The 14121-nt window shown below is 39.4% G+C and overlaps 1 protein-coding gene across 1 annotated transcript in view; it reads right to left on the bottom strand.

Annotated features, from left to right (window-relative positions):
• The window catches only part of ARHGEF38 (Rho guanine nucleotide exchange factor 38), a 175476-nt gene extending 170229 nt beyond the window's left edge, over positions 1-5247 (bottom strand). Inside the window, exon 1 of the mRNA XM_004380204.2 lies at positions 4861-5247. Within this exon, the coding sequence (XP_004380261.1) occupies positions 4861-5056 (196 nt within the window). The 5' untranslated portion in view covers positions 5057-5247. The remainder of the gene's footprint in view (positions 1-4860) is intronic.
• Between the last annotated feature and the right edge of the window lie 8874 nt (positions 5248-14121).

Here is a 14121-nt window from a genome sequence, read left to right as displayed (position 1 = left end):
GGCCATCTAAGATGCATCAATTGGTCCCAACCACCTGGAATAAAGGAGGATGAAGAACCCCAAAGACACATGTAAAGTAGTAGCTCAAGAGACAGAAAGGGCACGTAAACCAGAGACTTCATCAGCTTGAGACCAGAAGAACTAGATGGTGCCCGCCTACCATCAATGACCTCCCTGACAGGGAACACAACAGAGAGTCCCAGATGGAGCAGGAGAAAGGTGGGGTGCAGAACTCAAATTCTAATAAGAAGACCAGACTTAATGGGCTGACTGAGACTGGAGGTATCCTGGAAAACATGGCCCCTGGATTCTCTATCAGCCCAGAACTAAAATAATTTCCGAGGCCAACTCTATAGACAGGGATTGGACTGGACTGTTGGACAGAAAGTGATACTCGTGAGGAGTGTGCCTCTTAGCTCAAGTAGATACAAGAGACTAAAAGGGCAGCTTCTGTCCGGAGGTGAGATGGGAAGGCAGACAGGGTTAGGAGCTGGTTGAATGGATATGGGGAGTCAGGGGTGGAAAGGAGGAGTGTGCTGTCACAGTATGAGGAGAGCAATTAGAGTCACATAACAATGTACGTATAAATTTTTGTATGGGAAAAAAAAAGAATATTGTCTGATCAGTCACCTGTTTTTCCTAATGGTTTTGTAGTTGTAATTACTGGTACATACTCTGTTTTTCTCACTATTATAACCTCAAGACACAGCATGTAACATATTCAATAAATACCAATTAACTGAATGAATCTATTGAAGGAATGAAAGAGACACAAAGAGTAGGTTAACATCCAACTATTATTGTTGATTTAGAAAATAATATTTGGAATCATTATTCTCTGACCTTGAGCATAGAGAATGTGACCCAGCTGGAGCTGGGCTCACAGGGACTCACAAGGACAGATCAACTGGGCCCTGAGGTATAAAGACAATAGCTAAGATACTCTGTTAAAATATCTTTTAGGGAAACTTTCATATTAAGTCAATCAAACAGAACACAAAAGACTTTCCACTCTTATCTTTTTCTATTAGCATTTAGTGAATAGAAATTTGTTGGACCAATGAAGACCCTCCCGACTGTCGTTACTGAAACCTGTACCAATGATTGTTAAGAAAGACAATTCAAAATGTAAGATCACAGTTTCTAGCCAATCTGAAAAGGCTAAGCTTTCAATGGTTTTGCCCATTTGTAATGTTAATATATACTGATGATTCTGTAATAGTCTTTGGACTCAAGCAGACATGGCTGCAGCAGCATGCTTCTCCGTTTTCCCACTTTTGTCTGTTCTGTGATATTTCCTTAGATTCGGGCAGACATTCTAGCTCTGGCAGCATGCTTATCCGTTTTCCACTTCTGCCTTTTTGAATATATGCTGAATAAAAATTTCTTTTTGCTTTACTAAACCTTATGATGTTCTTCCCCTACAACACTGTACAACTTGAGGCTTAGGAGAAGTGTCTATGTTGATGTAATCACAACCTTCTAGAAAGCCTTTAAGACGGCCTCATTAGAACCATGTTTTAATGATTTGACCCAGTAGCTCGCCACCAGTGTAGCTTTTTATTTTTTTAAATACAACTTAAGAGTCACACTGTTAAAGTGATGTCTGTCAGAAATTGAGCTAAACAGTTAGACTATGAAGTGTGACTTCAGAGGCAAGCCCAAGGGCAACAAAGATTTTATATTTCTCAGAATCGAAAGAACTTCATTCCAGATACAGTTAGGGCAGTGGATTGTTTGACTCAAATAGCAACACGATACTGAAAGACAACCCACTAAATATGTGAAGACCGTGGGGTTGCCAGAAATTCCAGTATAAGAAAGCACACTACAACCTCTAAGGGCTAAGGGCCATCTATTGGAGAGCTCAACCCTGCCCAGGGATCAGTCCCTGAAGAAGGACATCATGCTTGGCAAAGTCGAGGGTCAGGGAAAAAGAGGAAGATGCTCAACGAGATGGATTGACACAGTGGCTGCAACAATGGGCTCAAGCATAACAACGATTGTGAGAATGGGGCAGACACAGCAGTGTTTTGTTCTGTTGTACCTAGCGTCAGAGCCAACTCAATGGCACCTAACAACAACAACAACCCTTCCCAGGTCTTAACTGATGCCTCCAGGGGAAGACCACCTCCAAGAGAGCCCCAGGAAAACCTTTTGACATTTCAATAATAAAGAGCTTCTTAAGGTAATTTAAGATCATCTGCATGATAATGGCTATTATGCACACCAGAGAGCAAACCCGCAGAAATGATTGCTTTAAATGTTAATGAGAAAATGCCTTCTATTGTTGCCAAAGTTACAGTAGAATCCTGCTAAAAACTCTAGAAGACATTAGATAACAGAATTGGATTTTATTAAAAGTTAGGCAAAAAAAGTTAGGAAAAATCTAAAAATAAAATGTTACTTATCAGGAGGGCAACCTATCTTTATAGCTGTGAGGGGCTCCTCTACACTCCCTCGTGATTTTCTCAAGCACAGATACTTCTAGGTGCATGGGGGTTAGCTCCTGAGTCTTTCCCTCCACTTTCAAAGAACTCAGGAAAGAAAAATCAAATGAAGTATATAAAAAGCTTGGGGGTTCTGCAAAGTAACCAAAACATCTGCTGCATTTGGTGGCCAGAGAGTTAATTTTCAGGTAAATTTAGGAAGTGAGGAGCAAAACTGTTTTCAAATTTATTGTAAATTTTTTAATGTTTTATTATATTTCAAATTCTAGTTAGCAAACATTATTTCATATTTTTATTTTGCTTTTGGAACATCTGAACCAAAAAGATATTGAGTTAGTAAAACTTGGAAGAAACCTGTTATTAGGAGTTAAAGTTTTTACATTTTTCTGAATTTTTATATGTGGTCTCTGCATCAAATGGACAGAAAAGAGTTGAAAAAGATTAGTAAGGTATAATTTGGATTAATAGAGGGCAAGTCTTGCTCTATCATTATGGTACCATCATTCTTAAGAATAAACAACAAACCAGTTGTTGTCTAGTGACTCAAACTCATGGCGACCCCATGTGTGTCAGAGTGGGACTGTGCTCCACAGAGTTTTCAGTGTCTGATTTTTTGGAAGTAGATTGCAAGACTTTTCTTTCAAGGCATCTCTGGGTGGACTCAAACCTCCAACCTTCAGGTTAGCAACCAAGCACATTAATAACCACAACAAAAATACTTGTCGTCCGCGCTTATTCTGACTCATGGTGACGTGATGTGTTGCAGAGTAAAACTGTCCTCCATAAGGTTTTCAACGACTGATCTTTTGGAATTAGATCACCAGCCTTTCTTTCAAGGCACCTTTGGGTGGACTTGAACCTCTAACCTTTTGGTTAGCAACGAAGCTCATTAACCGTTTGTACCACCCAGGGACTCCTAAGCACATTAATAGCCACTACCTATTGGGCACATATCATGTATCAGCCAACACATTAGGTGTTTCATGTAACTATCTAATTTCGTTTTCCCAAAAACACTGTGAGGTAAGTATCATTATCCCTTTTTCACAGGTAGAGAAACTGAGGCTCAGACATTATAAGTAATTATCTCAAAGTCTTACAAGTAGCAACTTGAAGAGCCAGGATTGGAAACCAAGTGTGTAAGTCTTTAAAATCTGCATTCTTTCTAAAGCATCCATTGCTTTGAGAAAAATTAATTTCGAAGATGAAACTCCCTTGCGCTCCCCCCTCCTCCCTTTCCTTTTAATTCTTTAAGAATAAGACGTGCCTACACACCTTGACTAATGCCGAGTTACCAGGATTTTTTAAAAGCAGTAACTCATAGTAATAATTTTTTAAGATTTAATTTTAATGAATTTAGCTTAATTAACGTAATTGATTTGCACAACTAAGCCCAAGCATATTTTTGAGGAAAGAGATCTGCTAATCCAAAGCATGTCCATTGGTCTTTCTAACCTCATCATGGATTTTGAGTCCAGAATGACAGCTCAAGGTGGGTTTATGAGAGTTCAAACACATGTTGTGCTAAAAGCAGGAGACACAGGTTCTGGGGGATCATATAACCAGGACTGCAGCTGATACGTAAGACGCGGCACAATATCAACATCAAAATGAAGTATTACTGGAACAAACGACCTTCGGCAGAAAAAATAAATATAAAAAAAAAAAAGGGTGGATGGGAAGGGATAAAAATTCAGGGCCTGAAATGGAGGCTGTGTTATAATAACTGTGCCAAATCACCTTGGGACCATCCCAAAATAAACTGAAGTTATTTCCTCAAAAGTCATTCAACCTAAGCATGCTAAACAGCTCTTACCGTATTTGGATGTTATTAGATTCACTCTAAAGGAATGATCATCTAAGTGATTTTCAACAAATTCTGTTATGCCATCCTGCTGACTAACATTTCCTATTTTTTACAGACTTGAGTGGTAGTTTCATGCCCCTACTTAACCACAGTCACATTTCAGTACAATTACCTAGCTAGATCTCATGGGGTGACATCTCACACCTATCTATTGAGATAAACTATCTTTTTGTAGGTTTCTAAATCATTTGCCTTCCAATGCTTCCCACTTCTTAAGTTGGTTGGGGGTGGGGAGGGAAAGAGGAAGCTAGCAGAAAAGGTGTATATACATATACATATATATACACATATATATATCAGTCTCACCAGAAGAAAAGCAGCAATATTAATTCAGAATTGTCCCTTTAATTATTTAATCACATAATAAAAATGTTTTTCCTGTAATTTATGAATCACATTTACTCTCATTTTCTTATTTTATGGGAGAGAGAGGTAGAACTCTATTTTCTTCTCTGCCTTAAGTGTTTTCTTCACAAGTAGAAGAGTAGCAGAAACAGAGCTGGGAGTGCAGTAACCTGGGACAATTGATTGCTCTTTGGTTACCTTGTAATTTCTGGTTGTATTCCGTCCTGTCAGACTGGCTCCTCCTCAAGGTGCCAGAGTGGTCCCCAGACACACTGTTCTCAACCACAGTGTCAGTCTTCCTTCTCTCCAGCATATAGAGTCTGGGCCTCAAGAAGGTCAGATTCTTTCTCTTGGAGCCCCTGTTTTCTTTCCCAGTGGCTTCTTTGGGCTCCATCTGAGGTAAAGATAAGCTTTAGAGGCTTCCAGGCAATGGCTGGTTGCTGAATTGCCTCAGGGTGAAGGTTAAACAGCTTCACTCTGGGGTTGCCTGGCTGTGACTGCCACCTCTATGGAGTCCTAGAGCTCCACCCCTATGAGGTCACTCTTTTTTATACCTAGAATCCAACAGGGGAAGCTGCCACCTGTTACCTGAGAGACCTGCAGCACAGAGCTAGGCAAAGCAGGGACTGTGCTATCACATGCTATGAAGCAAACAAAAATCCCATTGTGTGGGTGCAGGCTGGGGGTTGGGAGAAAAAGAAAGCAAACGAGGTGAGGTAAGAGGAAGGGAAGTACACATCAGTGTAACCTGCAGTTTATGGGTTTAATGGGTGTGTACAGTTGCACTCAAGACACCGCTGTGTGCTCTGCTGCCTGCAAGGCGGACTTGGGCTTGTTGTGTGGCTTTTAGCTGGAGTCACTCATGTGTGGCCCACGAATTTGGTGTGGGGCTATGAGAATTTGCATTTGAATCTAAGAGTGAGTACAGAATCATTTTTAATGATCACTGTGTGCACTTAAAAGCAATACTTCCTTCCACCTTTAAGTACCAAACATTCAGAGATTATTTACTAAAAACATTACTTGCCAAACCCTGATCCGCATTCCTGAGAAAATCACGGATTCACAGTTGAGAGTGGTCTGGCAGCAGATATAAGAAGTAAAGGAGAGTGCCTGTGAGGTCTTTTAGTTTCTCCTTCTCCACGTGCTGTGCTCGCTGGAATTAGGCCGTTAGAAAAGGCAGCTGACCTTGGGAAAATTAGAGGAAGAAAAATGTTTGAAGCTGAGAAGAGATACGTAGACAGTAGAAAGAATAGAAGGCAGGAGTGGGGAGGGAGAAAGCAAATACTGATGAGCCTTTCATTAATATTTTTTTTGAAGTTGTTTTTCCTTGTATTTACTGAGATCTCTCAAGGGAGAAATTCTCAGAAGCTCTGGAAATGTGCTGAGTGTTTTGTATGCCCTTATTAAAGAAAATAGAGACCCTAAGGAGGAAAATAGATTCTCTTCTATTGTGAAAAACAAAAAAACCAAACCCGTTGCCATCGACTCGATTCCAACTCATAGCAACCCTATAGGACTGAGAAGAAGTGCCCCATTGAGTTTCCAAGGAGCATCTGGTGAATTTGAACTGCCGGCCCTTTGGTTAGCGGTGGTAGCACTTAACCACTACACCCCCAGGGTTTCCTTCTATTGTAAAGGGACTGCCAAAATTCGGCTTTGTACGACCCATTCTGAATCTTGGTTAACTCTTGTTAGACAAGGTTGATGAACGAGGAAAAAGAGATAAAAACTGTATTCCTACTCAGTATACTTGGGCTGAATATAATTTGCATTATTATCATAAAAGGTAAATGACAAATCTTCACCCGCTATAGAGACAGCTATATATAGGCTGGCTTTTATTTAGTAAAATTGATAGACATTTTAAAAATAAGATCCTCCAAGCACATTTAATAAATACTTTTGAAGGCATATTCACCTCTAAAATGTAAAATGAGCTTTTTCTATTCGTTTTAAAAATGTCTCAATTGTATTCTAATATTATCTATATCTATATTTAGCTATAGCTCTCTCCCTGGGTAGTTAACTCGCTCCTCTGCTAACCAAAATGTTGGAGGCTCAAGTCCACCCATAGACCTGGCTATCTACTTCCAAAAAATCACCCACTGAAAACACTATGGAGCACAATTCTATTCTGACACACATGGGGTCACCATGAGTTGGAGTCAATTCAATGGCAACTGGTTTTATATATATATATGTATATATATATATATATATATTTGTTGTTGTGTGCTGTCATATCAATTCCAACTCATAGTGACCTCATGTGACAGAGTAGGGTTTTCTTGGTTATAATCTTTATGGGAGCAGATCACCAAGTCTTGGTCCCATGGATTCAGTGGGTGGGTTTGAACTGCCAACCTTTCATTTAGCAGCCAAGTACTTAACCGTTTGTTGCACTACCAGGCTCCCTATATCTACATAACCCACTGCTGTGGAGTCGATTCCAACTCATAGCAACTCTGTAGAGTAGAACTGCCCCATAGGGTTTCCAAGGCTGTAATCTTCATGGAAGCAGACTGCTACATCTTTCTCCTTCGGAGTGACGGGTAGTTTTGAACTGCCGACCTCTCGGTTAGCAGCCAAGTGCTTTAGCCACTGAGCAAACCAGTGCTCCTTGATTTAGGGACACAATACTCAAAACCTTCAATAGTGACCCATAGAGAAAGATAGAGACCTAATAAAAATGGTAGTACAGTTTGACACATGATAAGTGGTTAAGAAATACATAAATGTTACAATACATATGGCATTTTATCTTGAAAAAGATTTGAAGTTTGTGGAAATAGGTTTCTGAAGAGTTTCAGCTAGTGAGTTATCGTGAAGTGGTGGGGGGAGAGTTGTCTGATATCAGAGAGATGTTTATAACACTAAACGTAGATGGGTGCGGATCATAAAACAGGCAGTGAACTGAAGTAGCTAGCAAAGTCCGCGGGGTGTGTGCTTGTGAGTTTTGTGTATTTCTACGTGGCTCAGGCCACCTGTTGCAGCCTTCTGCAACCACCTAGCTTCTAGTGGACGAAATTGCACTTAAGCAAACACAAATTTGTGTTGTGCTCAAATTGTTCCTTAACATATCAATCTTGTTGAAATCAATTTGTTTTTAAAACCAGCATTATAGCAGGACTGACTATAGTAGCTTTATTATATTTTTAAATTTCATCTATTGAGAAGATACATTAATAGTTCAGTAGTAAATATATATTTTATTTATTCATAATAATGAATAAACTATTCACAATAGTTTCTATGTCAACTTTAAAAATAGTAGATAAATTATTTCAAAATGACCTTTTAGTCAATCAACAAATGGGGCAGACACTGTTAGTTGCTTACTCAATATTCATTCCTACTACCCTCCATCCTTAAGCCATTTTTTGCCAGCAGAACCCTTATTTGCTCAAGGTAGTATTAGGCTTAGCCAATCAATGACAATTCTTTTTGCTACTTTTCAAGCCTTTCTTGCTGCTAGGGGTGTCCATGAGACTAAATCCTGGCCAATGAGACCTCAGTGATAGCCTGCTGGAATGGGGCCCGGTGTTGATTCTGAGAAAGCTTTTTCTTCCCTAATAAAAGGGATAATCCAGCTGGCCTCACCCTTTCCCCTTTGTCCAGTCTGGATGGCAGGTATGAAGTTGTCATATGCGTCTTCTGTCCGTAAGAAAAGACCCAGACAGCCACATAGGCTCTGATGCTATTGAGCCACTGAACCAACACCAGCAGCCATCCACTTCAGATTTCTTGTTATGAGGGTAGCATAGACATCCTTTCCTTAAATCATTGTTAGTTGGAATTCTTGTTGTGAATACACTTCTAATGGATTCAACAGAGAGTTCTTGATACACGTATGGATTCACAGTTCTCTTGTTTATCTCCTTGATACTTCTTAAGCCCATGGGTTTAGAAAGACTAACATAAAACATGGTTTCGTTTTGCTGGAAGTGAGAACAACCAGATTAGAGAGGTTTTCAGTGTTTTGGTATGGGGTATCTTGCTAAAGCATGTGACTGGAGGAACAAGGCCTATAATCTGTCTATGCTTTATATTTTACGGCAGAGGTACAAAAGTATTTCAATGTATTGTGGTTGTTAGGTGCCGTCGAATTGATTCTGACTCATAGGACGGAGGAGAACTGCCCCCATAGAGTTGCCTAGGCTGTAATCTTTACGGGAGCAGATCGCCAGGTCTTTTCTCCTATGGAGTGGCTGGTGGGTTTGAACCACCGATCTTCTGGTTAGCAGCCAAGCGCTTAAACGTTCCACCAACAGGGCTCCTTGCATTTCAATATAAGGAGTTTATATTACTTAAATAAATATTTATAATAAGATATTTAAGTGTATTTTATTTGGAGTAAGGAACTAGCAATTCCTGGTTTGCTATTGGACAAAGCACTGGACAGTGAATACAAGATTCAGTTTTAGTGTTGGCTATGACATAAATCAGCTTCATGACATTACAAGTGACATATCTCTCTACATGCCAATTTCTTCATCTGTAAAACGTAAGGGTGAGTTTGTCATTTGTGCTATTTACTGAATATTTTTGATTCTCCATTTAGGAACATGGGAACGTTACACTGCCCTACACTCTTTGACCAAAAAATGAAATTGATGTCATTTCTGAGGGAAGTGTTAAGAACTGATGAGTGATTTGCTGTAGTACTCTTTCCCTCATCCATGGGGACTGGCAAGATTCCAAGAAGTGGCTGCTCCATCAGGCTGATTCCTGGACTGTGGACAGCCAGCCACCCCACAGTGATTGTGTAGTTTAAGAATGAAAGAATCCTTTGTTCCTTTAGGCCCCTGAGATTTGGGGCTTCTTCGTTACTGCAGCATAACCTAGCCTATCCTTATTCATACAGGGGGCAGATAAATTGATACATAAATCTTTATTCATGTTTAGTATTATATGATTTCAGTATTCTAAAACCCAGGGTGCTATTAGTTTGTAACACTCCTAACTTCAGAACAGAAATCATATCTCTTCAATAATGCCATGAATAAAACAAAAGCATTGTAAATAGACTTAGGTTCAAAACCCATCTCTTTTGTTCTTAATAATCTTGTGAGTCTAAGACTTTTAGTTGTAAAAGATACTATTGAACCTACTTTATATATCTATTGTATAGACTAAATAATAGATTTTAAAAAGATTAATTAGATAATAGATAATAAATGGTTAACATTTTTTGTCATTTCTTCAAATGAAAATGCATTAATATACTGTGTACTATGTGTAGTGATTGGTGTTGAGAATATAACAGTAAATGAAACAGGTAACATTTTTTTTTTTTAATTTACTTTAGATGAAGGTTTACAGAATAAATAGTTTCTCATTAAACAATTAATACACATATTGTTTTATGACAATGGTTAACAACCCCATGACATGACAACACTGTCCCTTCTCAACCAAAACAGGTAACATTCTTGACCTCATTGAGCTTACAATTTGATTGGTAAGAAAGACAATGTGGTTGTTGTTGTGTGCCATCTAGTCATAGATTCCAATTCATAGTAACCCAATGGGACAGAGTAGAACTGCCCCGCAGGGTTTTTAGGCTGTAATCTTTACCGGAGCAGATTGCCAGGTCTTTTCTCCCTTGGAGCCACTGGTGGATTCAAACCACTGACCTTTGGTTAGCAGCCAAGCACTTAAACATCGCACCACCAGGGCTCCTTAAGAAAGACAATAAGGAACATATAAATATGTAAGTGAATAAATAAACAAAAATCATGTTCATTCCTATGATAGAAGCAAACAGGGTACCATAACAAAGAATAACATGAGGGAAATCTAATTAAATAGGTTGATCAAGGAGGTCTTTTCTGCGGTCATGGCTTCTACTCTAGACCTGAAAGATGAGGAACGGCCAACCATTCCAAGAAGGGAAATGGGAGAGGAAGAGATTTTCAGGAGAGGGCACAAAGGCCCTGAGGCAGGAATGAAGGCCAGCAAACTCATCCAGAGTGAGCAGAGGTGAGCCGTGAAATTGGAAAAGTAGGTGAAGAGCCAGACAGATCATAAGATCATATAGGGCTTCTGGGTCTGGTCAAGGAGCTGCCTTTTAACTGAAATGCAATGGGAAGCAATTGAACAGTTTTAAGCAGAGAGAATAATAGAACCTAGTGGGAATTTTTAAAGACCTAACTCCTACATAAAAACTGGATTAGAGAAAACCAAAAAAACCAAACCCATTGCCATCAAGTCAATTCCAACTCATAGCGACCCTATAGGACAGAGTCGAACTGCCTCATAGAGTTATGAAGTTATTATAGACATATAGGCAAGAAATGCTTACACCTGGTGATAGGGATGGAGAAATGTTGATGAATTCAAAAATACATTTTAAAAGTTGAATTGACATGACTTGTATATGGGTTTGATTGAGGTAGATGGTGAAAAGGAAGACAAGAGGGTGAATTGCCAGTTTTATGCAAAAGAAATGTCAAGTAGGTTTTGGATTTATAAATTTGGAGTTGCTATTTTGATTTTGGAAACGCTGGTGGTATGGTCTAGTGGTTAAGAGCTACGGTTGCTAACCAAAAGGTCAGCAGTTCGAATACACCAGGCGCTCCTTGGAAACCCTATGGCACAGTTCTACTCTGTCTTATAGGGTCACTATGAGTTGGAATCGACTCTATGGCAAGGGGTTATTTTGATTTTGGAGCCTTGGTGGTTAAGAGCTCGGCTGCTAACCAAAAGGTCAGCAGTTCAAATCCACCAGCAGTTCCTTGGAAACCCTATGGAGCAGTTCTACTCTGTCCTATGATTTTTAGATTAAAAACAAAAAAAACTGGGACTCACCAGCATATACGTAATATTTAAAGCCATGGAACTGGTGAGATCATTTAGGAAGAAAGTATACTAGGAGGAGAAGAACCAAGATCAAGCCCTAAAGTCTCTAAGTTCAGAGGTGGGTTTAGAGGAACATTTAGCAAAGAAGGCAAAGGAGAGTAGCCAATTAGCAAGAAGAAAAGTGGGAGAATGCAACATCATCGAAGTCTAGAAGTAAGTTTTTCCAAAATGAAAGAATATTCATTTTGAGGTCAAAAATGATGGAAATTGAAAATAATTCTTTTAATTTGACACCATATTGGTAATTTATAAAATTTTGAAGGAGTTTCAATGGAGTGGTAGAGGTGGGAGCCAGAATGGAAAAGATGGAAATATTAAGGAGGTACAAAAGTTGAAACGTGTGGATAACACTTCTGAGAACGTTTGTAATAATTTATTATTATTGAGCATATACTATAGTAAGGATGATACATAGGCAAAATAGTGAGGAAAGTAGAAGAATATCCATATTTTCCAGATATTCAAGCATACTCAGAGAAGTTAAGCAATTTTTTGAAGATCACCCAGCTAGTAAATGGTGGAGTGAGGATTCAAACTCAGGCCGCTCTTGTAGGACCTGTGGTCTTAGCCACTCTGCTGTTTATAATGTACTTAGCAAAATGCTTGACATATGGCAAGCGCACAACAAATGTAATTCTCCCTCCTCCTCTAAAGGCACCTAGGAACAAGTCCCCATTACCTGTCCTTTACTCTTTCAGATGGGTCAAAGGAATCTGAAATTTTATCAAGTATCTCAAGTAATTTTTATGCACAGTTAAACTTTGACAATTCCGGTAAGCATTCTCCTTACCTACAGTGTCTCTCAAATTCATCTTCCCAATGTCTCTTGAGCTTCCTTTTTAAACCCGAAATCAGACTGTGGCATTCTTCAGATTAAAAAGTTTGATGGATTTTTTCCACATCATGCAGAAAGAAATTCAAATATTCTTTAGGCTTCAATCAGCTTGTCTGGTTTCATTTCCAATTACTTACCGTTCTAGTTATTGATTACTGAATAACAAATCACTCTCTGAACTTAGTTACTTAAAACAATCATTATCACTGTATTAGCTCTTATAGTTTCTGTGGACCAGGAATTCAGGAAAGGGTTCTTCTGGGCAGTTCTGACTCAGGTCTCTCAGTGGTTGCTGTCGGATGTTAACCGGAGTTGGAACAGCTAGGAGGTGACCAGACATCTTTCTCTCTTCACAGAGTGTCAGGGCCTCTCCATGTCACCACAGCATGGTGACTTGACGGAAGTCAGACAGCTTAGATGGTAACTTAGGGCACCAAGGGCAAGTGTCTCAAGAGAACCAGGCAGAAACTGTATCATCTTTTATGACCTATTCTATGAAGTCATATAAACCCGTTGCCGTCAAGTCAATTCCAACTCATAGTGATTCTATAGGACAGAGTAGAACTGCTCCATAGGGTTTCCAAGGAGCAGCTGGTGGATTCGAACTGCCAATCTTTTGGTTAGCAGCCAAACGCTTAACCACTGCACCACCAGGGTTCCATGAAGTCACATAGCAACACTTATTCCAACACTTATCAGCCTACCCTGATTCAAGGAGTGGGAACATAGACACCACTTATCTATGGGAAGAATATCAAAATCACATTGTATAAGAAGGATATGTATTCTATATATATCCTTCTTACAATGTGAGTATATGCAATCTGATTCGCATGTCCATTATATGCCCCACATTCTGTTGTCTTTTAGGACTGACTTTGTTCAAGCTATTTCTTGTACTTGGAATAACGTTTGTTCCCCATCGTGGTGAAATCCTACTCATGCTTCAAAACCCAGCTTAAATGTCCTTGTCTTAGTTTCCTAGTGTTGCTGTAACAGAAATACCACAAGTGAGTGGCTTTAAAGAACAGAAATTTATTTTCTCATAGTTCTAGAGGCTAAAAGTACAAATCAGGGTCTCGGCCATGTCAATTCCTTCCTTGTTGGTAGCCCTGGGTGTTCCATGGTTCCTTGACAATCCTCACATGGCATCTTTCCGTGTGTGCACGTGCATCTGTGTCTGTGCTGCTCTTTGTATAACTTAGAAGTGGTTAGGTTTAGGATCCACCCTACCCTGGTATGACCTCAACTAATTGATTGATCACATTACATTTGATTGCATTATGGAATGTAACTACATTAATTACATTAGGTTACATTCATAGGTATGGGGTTGGAATTCCAACACTTATTTTGGGAGGGCACAATTCAATCCATAGCAGTCCTCTCCTCTATGACATTTTGTGTCCTGAGAACAATCGCTCATTCCCTCCTCTGAAATCACATAGCCACACACCTCTATTATAGAAGATACTGTATACTCTGTGTCTCCAGGTCGATTATGAGCTCTTCGGGATATTTGCCTTTGAAATCTTCATGACTAGCAATATCAGATCAATAAATTATTGCTGTTGGGGGTCAGGCATAGCAGCTTAAGATCTTGCACAGCCTACCAATTCATGGGGAGAGGCTTAGCTGAACGCTGCTGAATTTTCTTTTTTTCTCTATGATTAGTATCTTCTTTCCTGGAAAGGAAGAATATAGATCTGGAGGAAAAAAAAAAAAAGGCAGAGAATAAAATTTCCTTACAGATGAGGTCA

The sequence above is a fragment of the Trichechus manatus genome, unplaced genomic scaffold, assembly GCF_000243295.1.
Source record: "Trichechus manatus latirostris isolate Lorelei unplaced genomic scaffold, TriManLat1.0 scaffold00071, whole genome shotgun sequence".
Taxonomy (NCBI): Eukaryota; Metazoa; Chordata; class Mammalia; order Sirenia; family Trichechidae; genus Trichechus; species Trichechus manatus.
This window is presented reverse-complemented; position numbering and strand designations above follow the sequence as displayed.